Source organism: Chelonoidis abingdonii, chromosome 26, assembly GCF_003597395.2.
Source record: "Chelonoidis abingdonii isolate Lonesome George chromosome 26, CheloAbing_2.0, whole genome shotgun sequence".
Taxonomy (NCBI): domain Eukaryota; kingdom Metazoa; phylum Chordata; order Testudines; family Testudinidae; genus Chelonoidis; species Chelonoidis abingdonii.
In genome coordinates, this window is record NC_133794.1 from 9479836 (window position 1) to 9503082 (window position 23247).

General features: G+C 49.6%; 1 protein-coding gene across 5 annotated transcripts in view; it reads left to right on the forward strand.

Moving 5' to 3' along the window:
* The window catches only part of IKZF4 (IKAROS family zinc finger 4), a 50410-nt gene that overhangs the window by 12401 nt on the left and 14762 nt on the right, over window positions 1-23247 (forward strand). Inside the window, exons 2-6 of one of the 5 annotated variants that reach the window (XM_075061098.1) lie at window positions 3859-3913; window positions 9862-10005; window positions 12253-12353; window positions 18106-18366; window positions 18565-18732. In XM_075061098.1, coding sequence (XP_074917199.1) covers window positions 3859-3913; window positions 9862-10005; window positions 12253-12353; window positions 18106-18366; window positions 18565-18732 — 729 coding nt within the window. Of the gene's footprint in view, window positions 1-3858; window positions 3914-9861; window positions 10006-12248; window positions 12354-18105; window positions 18367-18564; window positions 18733-23247 lie in introns of those variants that run through there. The other 4 variants (XM_075061099.1, XM_075061101.1, XM_075061100.1 and 1 more) reach the window with 4 other exon arrangements.

Here is a 23247-nt window from a genome sequence, read left to right on the forward strand (position 1 = left end):
GATGAGATGGCTCAACAGGCAAAGTGTGAAGTTTGACATGTTTCATGTCCCTGTAGCTGCAGGGTCAAATCTCCAGGAGCATGGACTCTACCCTCTCCAAGGATATTAACTTACTATTTTGTGCATTTTGCTCTGGATCTTTCACACAAGACCTTATAAACCAAGGAGAGTCACGTCTCTTCTGTGTGGGCACCAAAGATCCCATGGGACACTTTTCTTAAGATCTTCCTTTATAATCAAATTCCTTCCAGACCCAGCACATGTCACCAAAATGTAAAATTTATGCTTTGAAGCAATCCGTTTCTTTAAACCAGAGATTGTTTTCAGTCACCTGGCATTGCTGACTTTGAGGTCTAGGGTCTGATCAGTGCAGATGTTGAGTGTGTGTGTATGTAAAAATGTCTCAGAAAAAAATACCAACAAAACTGTTTGTTCAGCTGAGGGTCCTTAAGGCCTGTCATTGCTAGTGGGATTAGATGAGTAGTGCCTTATTCACCAGATGTAGCCAGTCTTCCAAAGTAAGAATTCCTGCTGGCCGGCACCTGGCTTGGCCAACTGCTGTCTTCTCCCCGTTTAAAGTACAGAGCTGGCATCTGAGCCTCGCTTCCTGGATGTTGGGCACAGACTTCTTGACTCGAATGGGGCTGCTGGTGTGAATAAGGAGTAATAGCTGCGGAACTGAGCCTCTGTCTTGGCGACACTCTTGGCATTACTAGCCGATTACTTAGCTTGTGTGAAATTACTCGATCTCAGCCCTGTTCCTTGCCAGTCCCTGCGCACAGTTGAAAATAAAAATTGAAATTGTTCTTCACCGTGGCCAAGAGGCCAAGGATTGAATGGGGCCCGGAGCTCCCTCTAGGGTGGGGCTGAGGCATATTGGGGGCGTACAGGGAAGCCTGCACTTCTTGTGTGTTCAGCTGGTGATGATCTGATGAGCACCAAGTTGGTGGAAAAGCAGCGAACATGCTGGCTGCAAGAGTGAGTCTGGTTCGGCTTGTCCTGAGTCTGGCGTTACAGAGCCAAAGCAAACTCTGCTTTGTAATTAACAAGGGTCTTATGGCGATAGATGGGGCAGTGTTAGTTCAAGTTGGTGTCGAGAGAACGTGATTTGAAAGGGACACCTGCTTTATTAAACAATAAAATAAATTGGGGAAACCTGAGAAATGGACCCACTTCTGACAAATAATCCACTTTTAAACATCAATAAACACTCGTCTTTCCAAAGATTTTAGGATAATCCCTTTGCATTTTCTTGTGGGTCTTTTTTTAATTGAGTGTTTTCAATGGCTTCTGCAGAGTCCAGGGAAAGGGGCGGAAGAGTGAACTAACTAAAAATGACTTTATTAGCATGTCGTGTGCCCTTCATATGGAGCCAGGCAAATTCCCGAGTGTGTGTGCATAACATTAAACAGCAAAATTATGGATTCAACAAAAATAAAATGGCAGGAGGCACAGTTACCGTGTTACCTGGCCTTGAAATATATATTTCAACCTAAATCATTTTCATCTCGTAAAGTTAATTGTCACTGGGGGTAGGAAGCGTTTCCAGTGTAGTTCAGCCCTTGGAACTGGAACTGAATCACCAGCAAATCCAGCGTTTTGAGTAGCAGATATAGACAACAGGCCCTTGCTCTAGTTGTTTTCAAACTGGGAGGACAATAAAAAAAGGGAGACTCTCTCTTTGCTCTTTTTAGGGGGGTGGAGGGGTCAGTTTATTTAGCGTGATTAACTGTGAAAATGTTAGTGATGCATCGGGATCGAGTCCTCTTGTTATCTACGAAATAGGAGCAAGCAGCCTCTCAAACTCCCCACACTCCCACCCCCAAGGTTTGTCTTCGTTCTGGAGATTCCATACCACCTTTAGGGCTGAGAGGCAGTTTCTGCTGCAATTACCAGCAGCAGAGCCCATTTTAGTATTTGTAATGGGGATACTTGTGTTACTGGAAACTGAGCGGAGACCCACCAACTAACAGGACAAAGGCTGACAAATAGCTGTCTGATGGAAACCACCACTGCTGACCTAGCCTGGCTGTAAAAAGGTGACCCAGGAGCGAAAGGCTCCGTGTCGTCAAAGCCAGTTGTTTTTAAGGATGCTTTTCAACTCAGTGGGGGTTGGCAAGACCTAAACTTCATTTATTTAAAAATGAGTAATTAGATCTGGTCGGTTAATAGAAAGGGATTAGTAACAAAACAAATATGTTCTACTTTTCATCCAGGCATCTGAACATGCTTTACAAAGGAGGTTGGTAACCTTGTCCCTGCTTTGCAGATGAGAAACAGAGTGACCTGGCTAAGGTCCCCCAGGAGATCGGGGCGAAGCTGGGATTAAACCCCAGCTTTCATCAGTCCCAGTCAATTGCTCAAGTCACTAAGCCATCCTGTCTCCCTGGCTGCCCCATCCATCTCTGTACTGATCTCCTCTACGCTGACCCCAGTTTGCTCATAAAATTGTAACAGTAACACCATTTATTTGAGTTCCTTTGGCTTAAAAAAAATCCTTTCTAAAATGGGAATTATCAGAAGGGGGTAACTCGGATTATTTCTCTGACCTTTTTTTTTCTAAAAAAAAAAAAAGGCAGTTTACACTGGCTTTAAGTAACATTTGATCATTAAAAAAAGGGAGGAAAAAAGTTAATTCTGTTGGTTTTTTGGCCTTTGTGTTCATGTTTTGCAAATGGCATTTATTTTCCTTCTCAAGGAGACAATTCATCATGGCAAAGGATCACTTTTAATTGTTCTCTGCAGCAAATTCTCCTTGTTTCTGAACCTACCAACTGCCAATTACAGCGTGAATTCTAAACAGCCAAACTTGTGCTTTTTGAGGCTGTCCTCATTTTGTTTTTTAAACAGCAAATGTAATTGACAAAAAGCCATTTGGATATATAGAAAGTTCATTATCTCTGCAGGGCACCAAGTAGCAAAATAGAAGGCAGATTTGCTTTTATTCTAGCGTGATCTTTGGAATGGTTGTTGCCAGACTGCTCAGCGGCACACGGGGTGCGAGTTTTCAATCTCATTGCCCAAAGAAGCATCCTTTTTCATTGATAAAATGAAGCTGAATGGTTCAGTTAAACACTTCTCCTACTCCAGACTTCAGGTACCTGCTGCCACCCCATATATACCAGCATCAGTTTTCAGTAGAGAAGTCCCCTGTTGAAATGGGGCATTGCAGCAAAGAGTCTGGTTGATTAAATGAATTATATGTACAACTGCTATCATACCTCACCACTTGAGGTTTCAAATTAATTAGCAACGGCCTGTGGGTGCTCGTCCTTCTGGACCAGTGAAGTTTGAATCAGGTCCTGCCTTGTCAGATGCTCCAGGAGAATTGACAGCTGCTTTCCCCCCCATCTTACAGCACTTCCAGTGTTACAAGTCTGACTTCTAAGAACTAATGTCCTTTGACAAACAGACTCCCATGTAACTGCTGCAGACCTCTGATGGTGGAGGGCTGAAGATAGGGGCTCGGATGAAAACACACTGTATTCATTTTGTTTATTGGGAATCATTGCTTGTTAGTTGGATGCTGTGTACTGCAAACTGCTAACTCTGCCTTGCATTGACCACTGTATAATAGCTACAGCTTAAAACCAGGTTTTGCTTTCCAATAGAAGATTGTTTCTCGGTGCCTAGAAAGTAGCTCTTTAGGGGGCAATACACATGAAGTTGCAAAGTGGGGATCAAATCAATGTTTTAGCTTGTTCCACTGTGTCAAGCTGGCATTTATAAATCAGGGCTGGGTAATTCATCCGCTGTCAGACGTTGATGGGCCCTTCTACTAAAGAGGTTGTGTCTGGAAAGAGATTCCAGCCCTGCATTTCCAGAGACTTGCTGACAGAGCTCTGCTTTCTCTTTCAGCAAAGTACCTTAAAGATGGATATAGAAGACTACAATGGACGCTCCTATATATCTGGTATGTCACTTGTTTTGCTGTTGTCCGATATTTTGGATAGCTGTATTTCAAAGGCCGTTTTCCGATGCTGTCTGGGAGTCTAATGCTGGCGTGTTGCTTTGCCCCACGGCTCTCCCATAAGGCGCATACTCTCTGGTGGTGATGTGGATTGTTTTCAGATTATCTTGTTAATACTGATACCTGAAAAGTACTGACACATGTTGTTGGCGTTCCCCTTCTCAGCAACAGGTACATCCGCTGTCAATAAGAATAGTTTTAGAAATTGAGTTAGGATTTAGTTTGCCAAGATCGACCTAATGGTACCAGATTTTATACCCTTGGTTAGTCGTGTGTGTGTGATGGTCCAGTCTGTTCAGGGTGCAAATCCAGGCCAGTGAGGGGTTGTGTCACCACGTGCTGTGCAACCCTGAGTGCCTCTCAAGGCCTTGATACAGTAGTTCTCAGCCTGGGACGCTCACAGTCAGCAAGAAGCCTGCAAATCGCATCCGGAGTGTGTCTGCTTCGACAGCCATGGTTCAGCAGCCTGAATATAGCCCCACTCTGGCTTCCACCAGCCTGGCTTACAACCAGTGAGATGACCCCAACGCACCCCCCATCCTGAGTTTCCCCAAAACCGTATGCCTTGACATATCCAGCCCTCTCCCAGCCAGCTCAGGGAAATGATAAGGTTGATTTGCTCCCATGAAGAGTCCCATCCCACCTGCTCATCACTTTAACTGGAGTTAATACTCACCGCCAGTTCAGCACAGCACTGGCTTAGTCTGTAGTAAAAATAAACCATTTTATTAACAAAAGAGCATGAATGAAGTGAGTTCAAGGGAATAAAAGTAGAAAGGATTCCAAGTAACACACAACAAAACAGGCTTCCAATGGCTAAGACTTCACTTACCAAGTTACTGTCTGGGATCAAGGTAAAATCCTTACCACGTGCTCCCAGCAAGATAACTCAAAATGGCTGATCGTACCAAGGCCAGGACCTCGTCACGGAAGAGCAACAGGCTAGCTTCCCTTGTCTCCCCCAGTGAAAGAGATCTTAGGGGCCCCCTTCCCCTTCTCTCTAGTCCAGTTCGCACAGACTGCAACCCCCGCGCCCTTGGGTTGAAGGATCCTAGAGACTGGTACACAGCTTCCTCCCCAACTCTTTGTCTGGGAGGGAGCTGTTCCTTCTCTTCTTCAGCCACACGTTTTAAAACATACTATTAGTGAGTCTTCATGATTCCTTCTAGAGCGTTAATACAGACATTTCCCAAGGATGTTAATCTCCAGCGTGTTCCAGGCATTCATAAATGACCTGATATTGTATTCAGTCAGTTGATTCAGTTGCATATGATTTGATGCTTAGACTCTCCATCATCAAGATAAAATTTCTCTTCTCTGCTGGGGTGTAACCATGCTGTCTCTCCTGGCCCCCCATCCCCTCCCGTGTGTTAGCTTGATAGCTTTGTCTGTAAATGCATTCTCATTTTCTTTCCAAGTACCTTGGAAGTAACTGCACGGTAGAGAAACCGCATTCCTTTGTGTGGGGTGGGGTAACTCCTGTTTGACTGGCAAACATATTTTAAGAACTATACTTTCAGTTTCGGTCCATAACTTTGCACCAGTTTCTTGCACCTACATGACACATTGATATTAATAACCAGCAAGTTATGAGCTTTCCAATGACATTACATGGCACCTCAGATATAGGTAACAATAGTGAGTTGGGGGATGCTGGGCTGGTCAGACCAGCTACCACTCATTGCTAGATATCAGGAAGCTCCTTGCCCTCTGCCAATGGGCAGTTCTGAATGTCATAATGTGCTCCTTGGTTTGGTCATTGTTAGTACCTTGGGTCCTCCAGACCACAAGTCAGATCTTGCCCCTCGCTGCAAACAGAAGGAAAAGTATCTTTCCAGTGACATCTGGCTTGATCTGCAGTGCTAGATAGTCGAAGGAGTTTGATACCCTGCTTATGTTTATAGGATGGATATTTTATTCTCCATACTTCTGCACATGAATCAATGCTAAACTTGCAAACATGTGACATTTAAGACCCCCATGGCAGCTCTGAAATATCTGCCCTGCCAAACACTGCACTATTGTTCGTTACAGAGCATTAAGATTAAATCTGAAACTCAGGCGGGATTTGGAGCCATGAAATGTTGCGCGGGGAGAGGGTGAGGTGTGTGTGTGTGTGTGGGGGATGTGTTCACCTCTTTGTTGTTGTTTGATTGTTACGATTTGTTGGTAACATGAAGGCCATTCGTAGGGCGGCCAGTCAGCAAGTGTGAAAAATCGGGACAGAGGGTGAGGGGTAATAGGAGCCTATATAAGAAAAAGACCCAAAAATCGGGACTGCCTATAAAATTGGAACATCTATTCACCCTACCCTTCTGGGTGTGGGTGGAGAGAGTGGGTCAGAATGATGCTGCCAGGCATTCAGTGACTTGTGAACATCTCCAGACGTGGGCTCAAGAGTGCCAGTGGGTGTCCGAGACTAGAGGACTGCTGCTGGAAACCTGCTGCCTAGTTTTTGTAGGTGAGACGTGCATGCTAGCTTGGCGGGGCCCTGCAGTTCTCTAGTGGATATGTGTCCATATCATCTTTCAGTTTGAACTCCAGTCTCTGCTCAAGGAAAGCCTAGGGCTAGGATAAGGTTTGGGGTAGATTTATCAAAGACAAAGCCAGAATGGAGCACTGAGATCGGCTGTCTGACCTCTTGCAGGGGCTTCCCTGCATTCAGATGGTAGGCTAAGGTGATAGGTGGATGGAGCTCATGGGCAGTGACCAAAAGACTTGGACTCCCAGGGGTGAAGGTGGGAAGTGAAGTGCATTAATAGAGTTTTGGGGCAGAGCCAGGCCTGTTAAACGGGGGTACTGCTGCCAGCCAGCATTGGGGTACACTGATGGAGCTGGGCAAGGAAACTTGAACAGTGTCTGTTCGCATCAGACTCTGACTGACCGAATCCAATGAGCCTGAGTCATTTGTTCGGTTTTTTGTTTTGTTTTGAAGAAAAGAAGCTTCCTCTGCTCCCTGGAGGGTGGGTGCTGGTGGCTGGATCGTTGGTTTCCGTCAGTACTTTGCTGCTTGGGATCTGGGTCGTCATAAAGCCCTGGGTTCTGGCCGCCGGGATGCCCCCTTGTTAAGTCATGAAACGCTTCCATGAGGAGAGGCTAGTGGCTCATATGGAGCAAGCGAGGGTGGGCGCTTGGTGGAAGTGGCTGCTCTGCTTGGTTAGTTCATTTTCCCACTCGGCAGAGCTGCATCTCCCTGCTTTTCAGCAGCTGAGTTTGACCATGCCTGGGTGCACTCTGCTTAGGGGGTTGCATTGTCTTGCAAGCTGTTGCTTTCCTTTTCTTTGGGAATTTTCTGGTGAGCCTCACCCCTCCCCGCTGCCTTTGCAGCAGGTTGCTGTTTGCCCCTGAACTCCATGGAGATGCGAGAGTTCGGTAAGAATGCTTGAAATGAAAAGAGAGCAGCTCCCTTGAAGTAATTTGAATCCTGCTTGAGCTTAGGGTAGGGGAACTCCGAATTGCAACCAGCTGCTGGCAGCTTGTCAAGGATAAAGTAGCAAAGGGACTGATCAAGGAGGGAAGATGAGTTGGAGTCACACAATCAAATTTTCCTCTTCCCTGTGGGCTGGCGAAGCTGTCCAGGCCGGTGTTCGCTTTTTGTCAAGGATGCTGTCTGCACTCACCTTGTAGGTACCTGGTGCAAGAGGGACATGTGACCAGAAGGAATTCAGAAGCTGCTTTATCCTGGCCTGTCGTCCCAGGCTGCAAAGGGATGTGGTCAAGGATGATCTGACACTAAACACACCAGCATATCTAGCAGGAAACCTTTCTCCGGGAAAACATGAACTATAGCCAGGGGATCAGGCTCCACCTTCCATTCTTACTGATGCTTTGATACCAGGTTGGTGGGGGCAAAAGTCAGGCCCAGTGGAAGCCAGTGGAGTTGTACCTCCTTGCACCACATCTAAATTTGGCCCAGAGGGCAAGCCGACGACGTGGTGAGTGGAGCATGTAGCGGTGGCTTCATCAGAAAGTGTCTTGGCTTCTCTTGCTCAAAGTCAGACCCCAAACCTTATATTCAGTCTGTCTTTTAAAGTGAATTTAGGGCCAATGAAAAGTGCTTGATGGATCATGCTGGAGACCAAAGTCCTCGAACCCCAGAACGAGTATCTCATGCTCAGCTACAGCATAGACCAAGCCCTACCCTGAAAGCCCCCATTGGGGTGTGGGGGAATTCACTTTGCAGGGCCCATTCGATCCTTGACCTCACAGGTTAGATGGTCTGCAAGGGGGATCCGGGTGACGTTCTCAGCGGTTACCTCTCCGCTAGGAACCAGACCAGGAGCCACCCAATCATTTGATTCGGGTCTTGAGTAGGTTCAAAAAGAAAAAAATACAGAACCAAAACTTGCATCAAAACTCTCTTCCACAAAAACTGGCTCTGTAATTAAAGGGAATTTCCAGTTTTGTCAGATTTTCAGGCTTTTCTTGGAAAACTGAAAACCTGAAAATGTTTTTAAGAAAATGGGAACTTTTTCTGGGAAAATAAAGTACAGTTTTTGATCAGCTCTGGTAATGACTCAGTTACTACCAGTCACAGGGGCAGTAAACAACACGTATGGCATATCAGTTCCCTGAGGCAGCAAGTCCTTGGGTTGTGGAGAGAGAACACTCTCTCCATGGTTTTTAAAAAGAAAGTAAGAGCCATTCTCTGTGATTAGAACTTTACTGTTCTGTTACCATCAAATACATGTGCTCTCTGAGACTGGGGTCCTTGCTGCCTACTAACACTATCCGTTTGCCTCGTCTTTTGCCTGAGGTGATTGCTGGAAGCAGAGAAATGTGTGTGTGAGGCTGCGGCCATGGGAGCAAGGACTCCTGGGTTCTGTTCCCAAATTTGCCGCTTACTTGTATGTCAGATCACTCGTCTGGGTGAAGCTAGTTGCTTTTGGTCTCTCTTTGCCTCAGTTTCCCCATCTGTGAAACAGGGATAATAGCATACAGAGGCTTAGTGAGGTTTAATTACTTTGGACAGCAGGTGCTATAGATGAACACATTGTTATTTTATGTTGTGTGCAAGACTTGTGCCCACATTTAGTTAGTGAAGTGTGTTACCTTACGCTGCCTGAGGTCTTAAAGCTGGAAGAGTTATTAGAGTCGAAAACTCTGAAGAGAAGATCAGAAGCCCTACACTAGTTCCTCTAAGAAGTAGGTCAAAGGAATGAGATAAAGCTGCAGTTCTTCTCTTTGTGTGTATTGAAAGGAAACCTGCTAGTTCCATTGTGAGTTCTTGGGCCTCTCTGACAGGGGTGGGTGACTTATCCAGAGCGGTTCGCACAAACTCCCTGTCCGGAGCACTTGGCTGTCTCGGAGGTCCCCAGGACACAGGTCGCTTGCCAGGGTCTGGGTTGCATTAAATATTTCCCCACCCATCTTCAATCCATGACTAAGATTTAAAGGCACTCTCCTCCCCCAACCCATTACTACAGCTGGAGGAGCTGCCCCAATGTTCTGTCATTAACTGAATGCTGGGAGGGTGGCTACTGCTTGTTTGGTGTAAGTGTCTGTAGGAAAACATCCCCCCCACCCCCAACCGTTGTATTTCATGGTACTTTGCTCAGTAGCATCTCGTGTCTGTGGCAGATCTGTAGCTTTGCAGTGTGAGATGTATTCCCCGCTCTTATCTGGGTTTGGACAATGCTGTGTGTGTTCTGGGTGCCCTGCAGCCATTCCCCGTGGAGAAAGGCCTCAGGGGTTAGCACCTAGCTGGCTTGTTAAAGGGATGGCCCAGCCTTGCCCTCTCGCTGGCTGTGCTATTTTCGGACACATGCGCCCACCTGCCGAGCAGCCGGGGGAGTGAGCGTGCGTCTCTGCAAAAGGGGATGCTGCAGTTCTGAATTCCTGCTAACTGTGCCACTTGCCTGTAAAATGACGGCCGTTTCTCTCACTTCCAGGAATCTGTTCTTCCTGGAAGGTGAGTGGCTGAGTTCACCCTACCACTGCCATGCAGACATGCACACACAGCCTGTATTTCAGTGCTGTTTCCAAGGAGTTGGCTGTGAGAACACTCCAGGGTATCTTCAGCAAGGTAGAATCATGTAAGTGAAATGGGAGGGCTGGGGGAAGAACTCCATGTCATTTCTGTGTCCCCTTGCGTTTGGTGTCGTCGGAGGTGGGGAGAAAAAAGGGGGTGCGAGTTCTTTAACATGCTGTGCAGGAGAAATATCTTTAGATGGAGATTAAGCGATTGTGGGCAGGGGGGCGCGGATAGGGAAACACTTGACCATTTGAAATGCTACCACAGGCTTCTGACCATGGAGGAATGAGAAAAAGGCAAACGCTGGCAGGGATGTGGGAACAGAGCATGGTTTATAATCAGAGGTGCTAAATGCCTTTAACAGAGATTAGGGTGCCCCTGCCCTCTCCCCACCCCAGTGCCTTTTCGGAGAGGCTTTCCAGCTGTCAAATATACACTCCATGCATCTAGTCCAACCGTAACGCCCAGCTCCTGCCGGCAAGGACTGAGACAAAGCTGGGTCCAGCTCTTAGGGGATGTTCAGTCGCCCCGACTGACCCCTGCAGCATCACTGGCTTTCTTAGTGTTGGGTTTGGTTGTCTGAAATTGTCTCGTTCACCTCTCCTAATTCAGAGCTAATATCCGCCATCCGGGGTGTGTGGCTTCTATTGGCGATGTATGTTGGCTTAGCATAACTCAAACTTGCCGGCAACGTCTAAATGAGCCAGTCAAAGCATAGGGGAGAGGATCCGGGGGATCTCAACCACTCCAGCCCAGGGGAACAGAAACTCTCTCTTAAAATATTGCTCCAGGGTGGGCTGGAGGGGGGAGAACGCTGCCTAAGGAGTCCCAACTCAGCGTGGTGGCTCCGTGCCGAGTGGTGATTTGCAGCCCACCACATCACTTCAGGGGGTTTATGGTAAATGACTCACATTGCCAGCTTGGCCTCCTGATGCAGCATTCCCTCTGGCCGGCAAACAGCGGGGCGAGCTTGACGCTGAGTGTGTCAGGACTCGGGTTTACCCAGATGCAGCTACTGAAAACAGTTTTACCATCTGCATTAAAAGTACACAATGCTACAGCCTTCTTCATCCCAAAGCTCCTCGCCAACTCTGTTCATGCCGCATCACTGAGATGCAGCCACTTCTGGGGTGCAGGGCAGCAGCCAGCACGCAACAGCGGTGGGGAGGCGATGTTCACTTGTGCGCCCACACACACGTGCTGCCCCAAAGGTTCTTGCGTGTCTGTCTGCAGCAGGGGGGCTCTTGGCTGGTAAGAGTTTGTCCAAGCAAGAAGCTGTGCAGTACATCATTAATCACAGGAGGTGAAGAGCTGAATCTGCCCCACTGGATTGAATTAACCCCTGGCCTCCCAGGGCTGATATTTTTTGACAGCCATCTTGTGGGAAATGTCCACCCCCAGATGGTGATTGCAAACCAGCGTGCGTCACGTGCTGGCTCACGGTCCCCCTCGGGCTACAGAAAACAGACTTGCGTCTTGGGAGAGCTTCAGCCCGTCCGACTGCTGCCATGTTGTTCTGGCAAAGGGGCTCCCTTGGGAGCCATCCCAAACACTTGCGTAGCCAGGGGCCCAATACACCTGGGATCCACCTTTCCAGTGCGGCCCGGCAGTCGTCCTGGCACGCAGGGCTGGCTTTAGGAAGTGCGAGGCCCAATTCGAAGAGATTCGACGGGGCCCCAGTAGGAATGACTTGAAACAAAAAAAACACATGTAAAAAAACACGTGGGGTTTGTACTCACCGGGCGGTGGTCCGAGTCTTTGGCGGCACTTTGGTGGTGGGTCCTTCACTTGCTCCAGGTCTTTGGCAGCACTGAAGGACCCGCCGCCAAAGTGCCGCTGAAAATCCGGCGCGCCGCCAGGTGAGTAAAAATTAAAAAGGTGTCTCTAGCCAGGAAAAGGATTCTCACTGGGCGCGGGGCCCTCTTAGGCGCAGGGCCCGATTCGGGGGAATTGGTGGAATAGGCCTAAAGGCGGCCCTGCTGGCACATAGCTGTGTGGATCCTTTCAAGTGTGCTGGGCTTGTCTGTCCACTAACCACTTCACTGCAAAGTAGCACCCAGTTTGCATGGCACCTAAAAGGGACCTAAGTCTGTGGTAAGGAAGGGTTTTTCTTGCTGTGAGCAGCATACTGTAATGTTTGTCTTCTGACACCCAATCTAGAGGTGTCTGCAGTCGAGCCAGAGCCTCTTTCCAGGGCTTCGCTGCTTTGGTAACGAGGGAGAGGTTTTCACTGACTGAAACCGATCTTAAAGCTGGCAGGAGCAGCCACATCTCATCTGTGTTCCCTGCTTCTTATTCCTGAAGGTAGTGGGGATTCCTCTCTGGAGAAGGAGTTCAGCTCGGCGATCGTGGGACCCACGGTGAGCACCTCAAACAGCCAGCACTCCTCCCCGAGCCGCTCCCTGAGTGGTGAGTACCCCATCCTCCACGCCAGATGCAGCTGGCTCTGGCGGATTAAGGCTGTGCTCTCTCTTAGGCTGACCAGGGAGTTTGGTGCAATGAGTTTCCTTTAGAATTTGACTCTCCAAACTGAGGAGGATAAATTCTGGCTTCAGTTCTTGTGTTCATAGTGCAGTGGGGTTACTTACCTAAGCTACCAGCCTCTCTGCCTTGAGATTTAAAGTCACGCGTGTAACCCTGCCGTACTAAATTCCGTACTCCCCAAATAAGCTTCATTTGTTCATATGGCACAGAACCAAAACAGCTGCATGCTCTGCCCTCTGTTAACAGGAGAGGAGTTTGCTCGGAGCGGAGGGGTAAACCCCAAGAGCTGCATAGGAACGAAGTGCTCGTTGCAACCACCAGGTCTGATGTATTGGAAATGGACCAGGGCCACCTGCCTGTTACCCCTTCAATGGGAGTTGGGGCAGGTGTAGTTATTCCTGTGACTGGGCTCTCTGCACTCGGACCCAGTGGAGAACGTGTGTCTAGAGAAGTGTAGCAGCTGGGAGTGTGTTTTAGCAGGAAGAGGATTGTTCTTGTAGCCATGGTAGGTTTCTGAAAGCTGCTAGGCATGTTGAAACATACCTTTTCAGCACCAGACCAATGTACGCTCCCCTCCCCAGACAAGCGGTTAAAAGAACTAGCAATGTCTGAAACAAGATCTTGGCGTGAGAACATGACTCTGGCCATGAGCAGCTCTGCCCTCGGGACACTCTGACAGCTTGGGTGCATCCAGAGCTTTGCGTAGGGCTCCCTCTTAGCCCGGTTTGCTGGGCAAGCGGCAGATATCTGGAAGTCCAAGGGTATGCAGTGCCAGGTTGGTGAAACGATGGGCAAAACAGAGGGCTAGGAGGAGCCGCTCTTAAGCACATGTTGGTAGGGTTGGCGAACATTAACTTTTAACTTCGGGCCTAGGAGATGGAACGAGCCTGCTGCATTGCACTGAAAATCGAAGGCGTATGCCGTCTTAACGCCAGCCATGACCGATGACTTGCAACCTCTGATCACCTGAGATTGCAGATGTCATCAAGTCCGTCCAATTCCCTGTTGGTTTTTTTCTCTTCTTCTGCTCAAGATCTATCTTCAGCGCTCTCGGGAAATGTTGTCACCCTCTGCGGAACTTTAACGTCACCGCATGGAGTCACATTGGTGTGGCCCATTAAAGGCTTGTCTGTGTCAAGCTGCTGCTTTCTAGGACTTTCTGTGATGTGAGTGTGGCTAGGAAGAGTGTTGAGCCAGGCTGGGGTGGGAAGTAGCAGTAGGGTTTGGATGCACTTCCAAGTGAAAGTTTGTAAGGTGGAGCATTTCAGCTCTGTCTCTGCGTTGTGACTGAAATCTTTCTCCACGGTCCAAAGGTGAATTAAGCTTCTTTTAAAAATACATTTAGAGCCCACTTTGGTAAAATAGGCAGTTCTGATTTCAAAATTGCCCCCAAAATCCTTAGTCTACTCGTCCACCCTTCACTGCAGCAATTGCTGAGAAATTTAATGTGTCACTTGCATGTCAAAAATGGCATGGCCCTAGGACAAGTGGAACTTAGCAAGCCTGTTGTTGGCTTCAATTGTAAACATTATATTTACATCACAAGCTTCCTAGGCAGTGGCCGAGTCTCCCTACAGCTCTGAGCACCGTTGTCCCTTTAATAAAGATAGCATTAAAGCAAGAGAACTGAGAATTGATTCCTGCTCCGCTTGCAAGCCCTAATTTCAGTTCTCCCCAAAATTGACCCCAAATTGAAACTGAACAGGTAATATTGTTTGCTGTGATCTCCCCTCTCTTCTGTAAGCACGGAATTTCCTTTCCATAAAAGAGAAATTGCCGTATAGATCATCCATTTTCACCAGGTGCTTCCAGCAGCCCCCAGATGCTTGGATCTGGAGGTTGCCCTAAGGGTGCTAGGACAAGTTAGACCCAAAGCAATAAGGTTGCATCAGGGCGAATTAGCCCTGGTCTGGTCCCCTTTCTCCTCTGTTATTTGGCATGTGGTTCTTGTCCTGTAAAAATGGTTAGAAGGCCCTACCAAAGAATCAAATTTTAGGTTTCATGCAGGAAAACCCAGAGACGCATGCAACTTGGTCATAAGCAGAGGGAATCCAACCCATGGACAGACCTAAAGAGAGAGAGAGCTCTCTTCCCCTTTAACAGGGATGCTGGTGATGGTATTGCTCCTGATCTGACTTGACTTCACAGCTGGTTCATCCAGCAAGCATTGTGCCCCAGAGGAGCGGGAATATTATATAACCTGCTCTGCCAGCCGAGAATCGCGCTCCGACGAGACTGGACTCCGCATTGGTTCTGAAAGGAGACTGGCAGAACAATAGTCGGCCTCCCTCTGCCCAGAAAGAAAATTACAGGTCCCGGGGGGTGGAAAAAATCAAAGTGCAGCAAACCGCCGCATATCTGGGCAGCTTCTGCCAAGGGAGAGGAGCTTTTCACTTGGTGTTTGTGCACAGAGGCATCCGTTCGTGCTGTGTCTCCAGGATGCACCCAGTGGAATGTGATGTGGTTTGAACTTGGTGCTTTACCCCAAGAAAGCGTTTCAGCCTCAGAGTCGATCCCAGCCAATGTCCAGCGGGAGGCTCGACCGGTGGTGTGCCAGGGAATCTGTTAGTGCCCAAGTCCGAGCAGAAGCTTTGTTCCTCTCTCCAAGAGATTTCTGGAGGCTGTGTTGTCCATTAGCTACAGCAGGGACTGGAAAACCAGATCCCAGCTCAGCCACTGACCTAAAGCAACCTCAAACGAGTCCCTTCCACTCTTCATTCCTCCGTTTCCCGCATTGGGGCCTCCTTGAGCGCTTGGAGATCCTCGGATGAAAGGCACCAGAGACGCTCAAAGGGAATGTAGCTTTCATCATCCTTCTCCAGTCAGTCCAAGCAGCTGCCTCGCTTGCACTTGGGCCACCTGCTCCCTGGGAAAGCAGTAGGGACCGGTCACTTTCAGAGTGTGGTTGGGATTCACTTCTCTCCGGCACATGGAAAGCGAGGGGGCTGAAGAGTGTCTGTGCCGACCCTGTGGGTCCAAGAGGTCACCTGAGTGGAAGATGCCACGCTCGACCTAACAGCCATCTCGCCTGCCACACCGAAGGGCCGTGAAAACCTGCAGCATCCCAGCCAATGCACCTGCAGGAACGGGCCTGCCCTGCCGTAGAGTTGGCTCATTATTAAGGCTGTAATCCTGTTGACTAGTTGATATTCAAATCACTGTCCTCTCTTGTTGAATCACAGCCCTAAATCCATGCCGAGCTCTTTGAAGTGTGTTTCCCATGTTAACCGAATCCTCCAGGCGAGAGGTAAGAATTGTCCCCGTTGCACAAGGATGTGGCTTGCATTGCTCCATGGGTCGGTGTCCGCATCAAACCTGGGATTAGCCCTCTGCAGTTCAGGGTGACTAGTCCCATGTCCAGCCCTCTCACCTGTCTCCAGAAGGCAACGCGGGCGCTGGAAGGAAATCCAAACATCAGGTCCCTCTGTTCATAAGCTGAAGTTCAGGCCCATCAATTTCCTGGCATGCTGATAGGTCAGGAACAACCACATCTATTCCATTATATGGATGAAATCAGACTCCGATATTTGAAAGGAGGCAATTAAAATTCTCTGTGGCTTAGTGGTGGTTTGCCCTCCCGCGGGGTGACCTGTTCAGTTCCCCGTCTCTCACTGGCCCACCCCAGCCCTCACAGGAGCACTAGGAGAACAGCTTGTGGGTCGGGGGGGGGTCTCCATTACAAGGACGCTGCTCTTGTTGGCTAAAGAGCAGCATCAGGAATCCCTGGAGGGAATTCCCCCTAGTTCTTGGCTGACAGGGATGGCTTAAAACAGCAGGAAACTTCTAAACTGAGTCATGTGCAGACCTTGTTCTCCAGGTGAAACAGGCTTCCCATGAGGCTAACGCCACCCAGATGGAGATGCTGGGCCTTGTTAAGGGTGCAACTAGCGTTAATGGGCTGGGGTGCGCTCTCCTGTCTCCCCAGCCACTCCCCAGGGTGGCCTGAAGCACCAAAGATCTGGAGAGAGACTGCTCAGAAAACGCTGGGAAAGGAGCAGGCTGGGGACAGAAGGACCTGGCCCTTCCTCTGCCCATGAGGGAGGCTCTACCTTGCTCTCAGCAGAATAAGCAGGGACCTGTCGCTTTTGAGGGCTGTTTGATCGGTGGCATTCCACAGATCATTAGAATAGCGAGGAATGTAGGTCACGTTCTGCTTTCCAGTCTCAGCCTGCGATGCTGCAGAAGCAAAGGAAGGTAGCAACCAGGGGGCCGTGTGACGCGTGCAAGGATGCGGCTTGTCACCTGGGGGGCTGGGAGCACAGGTACACTGTGGGGTGTCAATTAGCAACCCCCCACCCTCCAAACCGTGCTGTACAGGTTACCTTGGCAGCAACAAAGAGCTGCTGATCTGCATGGCTGAGTGTCCCCGTAAACCTCTGTGGCCAGTACCCTCCTCCTTGTTCCCCCAGGTGAGGGGCAGGGGTGTCCACGTCCAGAAGCGCTCTCCCTTTCCGTGGCCCCAGCCCTTCTCCCGCTTGCTTTGCTAGCCCCTGGCCAGCCGCTCTTTACAGAACTCTCCTCCATAAGGGCCCAAACCATGCCTGTGCCTTTTCCCAGCTTACCACAAACCCCCTTTTTTCCAGAGGCTCTGGATTGTTCCAAGACCTTTTTAGTAACTCAGGGCCCTATTGCATAGCACAGGGGTTCTCAGACTTTTGTAGTGAGGACCCCTTTCACACAGCTAGCCTCTGAGTGCGACCCCCCCATACATTAAAAACATTTTTTTATATATTTAACACCATTATAAATGCTGGAGGCAAAGCGGGGTTTGGGGTGGAGCCTGACAGCTCACGACCCCCCATGTAATAACCTCACGACCCTCAGTTTAAGAACCCCTGGCATAGCATCTACCATTGTAGCCACCTAGCACCCCCGCCAGGTATGTCTGCATCCATGTTCCCTTTCGGTGTTCATGTTCTTGTCGTGTGGCTGCTCACACGCTTGTCGACTCTAAGGGAATTGCCACTTGGATCGCTGAGTTCCCTTGTGAGTGTGACTCGGTGCAAAGCTCTCCATGGGGAACGCCTGTCCCGTGCTGGACACGTGCGTTTCAAGGCCTGCTCTGACCGCTTGGCCGTCACTAGTGGGAAAGGGGAGCTCTTGGCTTCAGGTGCTCGGTGCGCTACCTTGCTCAATGTGATGAGTTCAAAGCACACAAGCCATCCCTTCGTTCTCATGCACATGTTCTGGGGTGATGTGATTTGCTGGCTCTGCCATGCGGCTGTTCCTCTGTCAGTGCTCAGACGTGGTGTCTTGCCCAGTGACTGCTTTCAAGAACCTGTCGTCTTCCGCTACCTCTCGGATGCGATGGTCTCTCTGCGCTACTTGCCAACCCTGACTATCGAAAACAGAAGTTGCTTGTTCCATTTGGCAATGTCACTATTGTCTCGATTGTTCTCTTGTGACTCTTGGCTCCTGCGAGGCGTCAGTTTCTTTAATGTCCTGCAATGGGAGGTTTCCCAGTGGAAATGGGAGCAATCCAGAAGTATCATGAGGGGTGGTGTCCTTATGCACCCTTAACCAGTTGTGTAACTGACAAGCAAATCATTTAACTTTCTTCTCTGTTTTCTTTGCCGTGACACGCACACAATGTCCGTGATATTAGTTGTTTTAAACTGCCTGTTGTTTTTTTCCATTGACTGTGTATTTATGTATTGTCCCTCCCATCCCCCTGCAGCGAACTCTATCAAGGTGGAAATGTACAGTGATGAAGAAGCCAGCAGGCTGCTGTCGCAGGACGACCGCCTCCTCGAGAAAGAGGACAGCGTGATTGTGGAGGACTCCCTCTCTGAGCCCCTGGGGTACTGTGACGGCACGGGGCAGGAGCCTCACTCTCCGGGCGGCATCCGGCTCCCCAATGGCAAGCTGAAATGTGACATCTGCGGGATGGTGTGTATCGGCCCCAACGTGCTGATGGTGCACAAACGAAGCCACACGGGTGAGCGACCGGTGCAGAGATGCTAAGGACTGACTGGGCCGTGGGCACTTAACAGTGCTCCTGCATAGAGGGGCTGGTGGGGCGGGACAGTTTCCCTGCCGGGCTGTCAGTCCCACACCCCTCACCCAGCATGACATTTCAGGGCAAACGTAACCCGTCCCGTGGAGGCAGGGGGCTAACGAGCTGCTTGCGTTTCAGGAGAGAGGCCGTTCCACTGCAACCAGTGCGGAGCCTCCTTCACCCAGAAGGGGAACCTCCTGCGGCACATCAAACTGCACTCTGGCGAGAAACCCTTCAAATGTCCCTTCTGCAACTATGCCTGCCGCCGGCGAGACGCGCTCACCGGCCACCTCCGCACACACTCAGGTGGGTAGCTTGGGGGGCCGGACTCCTGGGTTCCATCTAGCCTCGTCTGCTCCCCCATCACCAGCATATCTGAGCACATCCCGGTGGCCAGCGTCTCTCTCCGCACCACCTCTCTGCTGCGAGGGAGGGAAATGCAGTTGTCCTCGGTTCACAGAGGTTAATTGTGACCCAGAGAGAGTAAAAGCCTCGCCCAAGGTCACACAGGGACTTGAACCCGTGTCCCCCAGCTGGCACCTTAACTGCTTGTCCAGCCTTCATCACGTGTTGGCCTATCCTCCCAACAGGCTCCATAACACTGAATGAGTCACTTTGTGTGTCTGCCTCAGTCCGCTGAGCTTGGTGCAGTGGGACCCCCCGCTGTTGTCTTGCCAAGAGTCTGGGAACTTCCCCAAATGGACTGAGAACAAAGTGGTGTCTCCCTGGCCCAGGATGGTGCTCGGCACTCTGGGGGCCGCACCGCCATATTGCAGAGGAGAGCCCCCGGGATTGCTTTCATGTTCCACTAGCATCCTCCCTCTGGCTCCGGCCAGCTGCAGGTGCGCCGCTGGGCTGGCTCTCTCCAGTGGAAACAAGCAGCTGGGGTTTTCTGTTGTTTTGACAGTGTCCTTTTCAGTGTGGCATTTGAGACGGGGCTTTTCCCTTTGGTTCCGTGACATAACAGCTGGCCGAGGGCGTGGGGTGGGAGTGAAAGATACCAGCTCCCTCTGAGCTCTGCTCATTTTCCCTTGACTTGTGTGCAGGAGTGTCTGCTCTGCCCTCCCCTCGGGGTTTTAAAGTTCACACAGATGTTTGAAGCCATCTGTGACTTTCTCCTGTTTAACCTTTTCAGTGCCAAAGGGAAACAGGTGTCTCGTGTGCCGGCTTCCTCTTTCTTTTTTCTTTTCTTTTCTAAGGGGGGGCGAAAACCAACCTCTGCGGGGACTTTTCTGATCAGGGCCTTGCCCAGGGTCCTTTACTGAGCTGCCACAGAACTCTTTCCCCGTCGGTGGCCTTGAGGGAGAGCCCTGATTTTCTTAACAGCCCTGCACAAGGGGCCTCCTGTTGCAGCCCCCAGGCTTTCCTTTCACTGGGGCTGAAGGCTTTGTCTCCCCATCTTTTGGGAATCTGTCAGTTTCCATCAGTGCCTTCCCTGAAGATGCCAAAGGGACATCTGAAAAATGTGAGGCACCAGCCACCCTAAAGCAAGAACCCTGCCCAGGGACTGCTCGCTGATTACCCCGCAATTGGCGGCATTTTAGTGCTCTGTTTGGTGGGTTTTACAGCAAGGTAGTGGGTTTGGACCTGTTGCATCTCTGGCTGTTTCTGCAGGGCAGGGAACAAACTCTGGTGTCTCTGCGTAAACCGTAACTTAGCAAAACTAAGTCGACTTGCTGGTGAAACGCTGGACTGAATGTGACAGACATTTCTATTGTAACGATTCTTCTCTGACCATCTTGACACTGTTCCTGGTCGGTTTCACCCTATGGAATGAAGTGAGATTAGTGGCTTAGGGCTGCAGAGATAACAGGGAGCCAGTATCAAGATCCTTTCCCCCAGACCGTCCCTGTCAAAAAAAAAAAAAAAAAATTAATAAATTAAGTCAATGGCTGGGAGCAGAAACCTTAATGAGGCTGACTCCACGGGGAGCAAAGAGCCTGTCTGTTTTATCCAGGCTCGTTTGGAGGTTGAGAAGAGCCAGGTAACAGTGACGGTTCTCTTCTCTGCACTCAGACTGCTGTACATTGCCAGGGCTGGCTGAGCTGCGGCCTGTTTGCCTTGAGGCCTTCAGTCTACAGCAATCAACATCAGCTGTTGCCTTCCCGTCCACCCCCAGCTTCTCCTGGTTGTTCATGGCGACAGCTAGTAATAACGGCTCCGCTCGATCTGTTAGGGAGCAGGCTGGAAGGTACCTGCCAAGCTCAGCACAAGCTGAGTTCCATCTTCTCTGGCGCTGTTCGTTTCCGAACAGTGGAAGAGTTACAAAATGGGATTTAAAAATAGCAGAACAAAGTGTTTTGACAGTTGCTCTGTATGTGTGTCACAGCACCAGCAGGTATCTCTGTTGTCCCTGCATTCATAGAGGGGTGGCTGCTAATGAGCAGTTTCAGAAAGGGTCAGTAAGTGCAGTTCTTTGGGGAGAGTAGGAGCACAGTATTTGCTATACAGGATCAGACCTGTGGTCCTTGTTTAAACTAGTACCCTGTCTCCAGCAGTGGCCAAGGCCATTTGCTTCAGAGGAAGGTTCAGGGAATCCCCTAGTGGACAATTGCAGAATAATTTGCCCTTGAGGGAAGTTACTGCCTGACCCCCTGATGGCTAGTGGCTGACACATGCCCTGAAGCATGAGGGTTCCTGTTTGTCTTATTCTCTCTGTTGTACCTGGCAGGTCTCATTATCTGTATGAATGTTTTTGGTTTAGTCCTCTAAGCTCTTGGTCTTAGTGATACCTTGGGGCAGTGAGTTCCGTAGGTTGGTTTGTGCATTGTCTCACTCAGCCCCGTTTTGGGAGCTGGGTCTACATAAAGGTGAAATGACCAGCCTTAATCAGTTGCATCTTGTAGCATGTGGCTGTGAATTAGGACCTTGGTAAGGGATCCAGCAGTTGGCTCTGAGCTCTGCACTGCGAGCACCGAGGCTGTTGTCCCTTCTCCTTAAGGTGAACATGGTGCTTGCGAAAAGGAGCCATTTACCCTGGCTGTAACCTGGCAACATGCAGGCAGAAGCAGGGCAAAGGGTCCATCCCTGTTCTAGGCTGTGCCACCTCCTAAGCAAAGACCCGCCAAACATACCCAGTGATATGCTGGACAGATCAGCCATTCGAGTCGGGGAGGGTGGCTGCTACGCGTCTCCCCTGAGGCTATCCATTGATTGTAGGGTTTTATCCTACCACCCATGCACTTTCCATGTCAGATTGGCAATAGCAGAGTCCCTCGTGATGTTCTTGGGATTCAAACCCAGGTCTCCTGAGGTGACAGTCCCATGCATCAACCTTCCTGCGCTTCAGACGGCAGTTAGTGCAGTCGTAGAGCTGCACGAATGTCCCTCCACCTTGTGGCACAGGAAGGGTTACCGTAGAGCCTTAGTTCTTCTTGTGTCAGGCATGGAAATAGGACAGGAACTGGTCTAGTTTAGAATATCAAACATCATTCATCTTTATAACAGCTAATTATTAAGAAAAAGTCTCATCAGTGTGTGGATTTTTCAGCCACAGAAAGGGGGCTGCCCTGCCTTGCTGGAAGGGAACTGGGGGCTGGTTTTCCTTTCCACCCCCTTAGCTAGAGGCATGTGTGTTTCATGCTGTCCCCCATGGGCATGCCTAGGCTGTAATCTCGGAAGATAAGCTGTCCAAAAGAGTGAAGTTTTAAAATCCAGATCAAAGGTGCCACATCATTCTGAAATAGATCAGAAGTCGCATCCCACACACAAGACAGCTGTGATGAGACTTCTATCCCTGGAGACCACCTTCCGTTTTAGTGTTTGCTGCTCCTCGTGGCAGTCTGTGCTCATATGAGAGCCTTCCCCAGTTTACCGTGGAGCCTCTTCTGAAGAAACTTTTTTCCCCCTCCTCAGGATTTGTAGAGACATGACAGTCAAAATTATCCTCTTACTTCCTTGAAATCATTGCCATCAGCCGGGCATTAGATGCTTTGCAGGCAATTGAACCAGACCTGGTCTCTGGCCAAAAGAGCGTTTGGTCAGGTGACAGATGAAAGCGGGGGTGGCGGGAGGGAGGCTCTCAAAGACACAAATTATGCCCAGCAATCCTGTAAAGTAGGTAAGTGGTATTGCACCTGTTTTTCATCTGGGTAAACTGAGGAAGAGAAATGAAGTGACTTGTCACAAAGCCAATGAGTAGAACCCAGAAATCCAGTTCTCTAACCATTACATCATCCTTCCTCTTTGTCACAAATTCCCCCCATCTGACCATAGAGTGATACTTATTCTCTACTCGGGTGAAGGCTGGTCCCAGGAGAGCAAGCGGCTGCTGCTGGACAGAGCCGAGTTGTGTTAGCGAGAGTGTGTGCGGGAACTCTGCCCGGGAAATAACAGGTTGGTGCTCAGAGACCTGTACCAGCGGTGTCAGAAGTGAATGCTGAAACCCGGACTCCTTTGCAAACAGGAGCTGGTCTGGGTCATGTATGTTCTGCCATCTCTTTGTGAAGAACTGGGAGCGGTGTGCCCAGAGCACTCTGCAATACCAGCCAGGTCAGGGGAGAGAGAAAAGCTTTGGAGCTAAAGGCAGATTCCCCTGGAAGGGAAAATAACTGTGGGGCTTTTCATCCTGGAACTTCAAAACTCTGGCCTATGAAACCCAACTCAGGACCCCAGCCTGGTTTTCAAAAGATTTTTCTGAAGTCAAAAATAAATGCAGATTAAAAACAGACCAACCAAGCCATTCAGGCAGCTATTTACATAAGAGCTGAGAGAGCTAGACTAATGAGGCAATGGAACTTTTCATCAAGTCACTAACATCTCAATAGCTAAAGATTTGGGAAATAATTCTTATTTCCAACACAAAGCCGCCTGTCTGTGGTT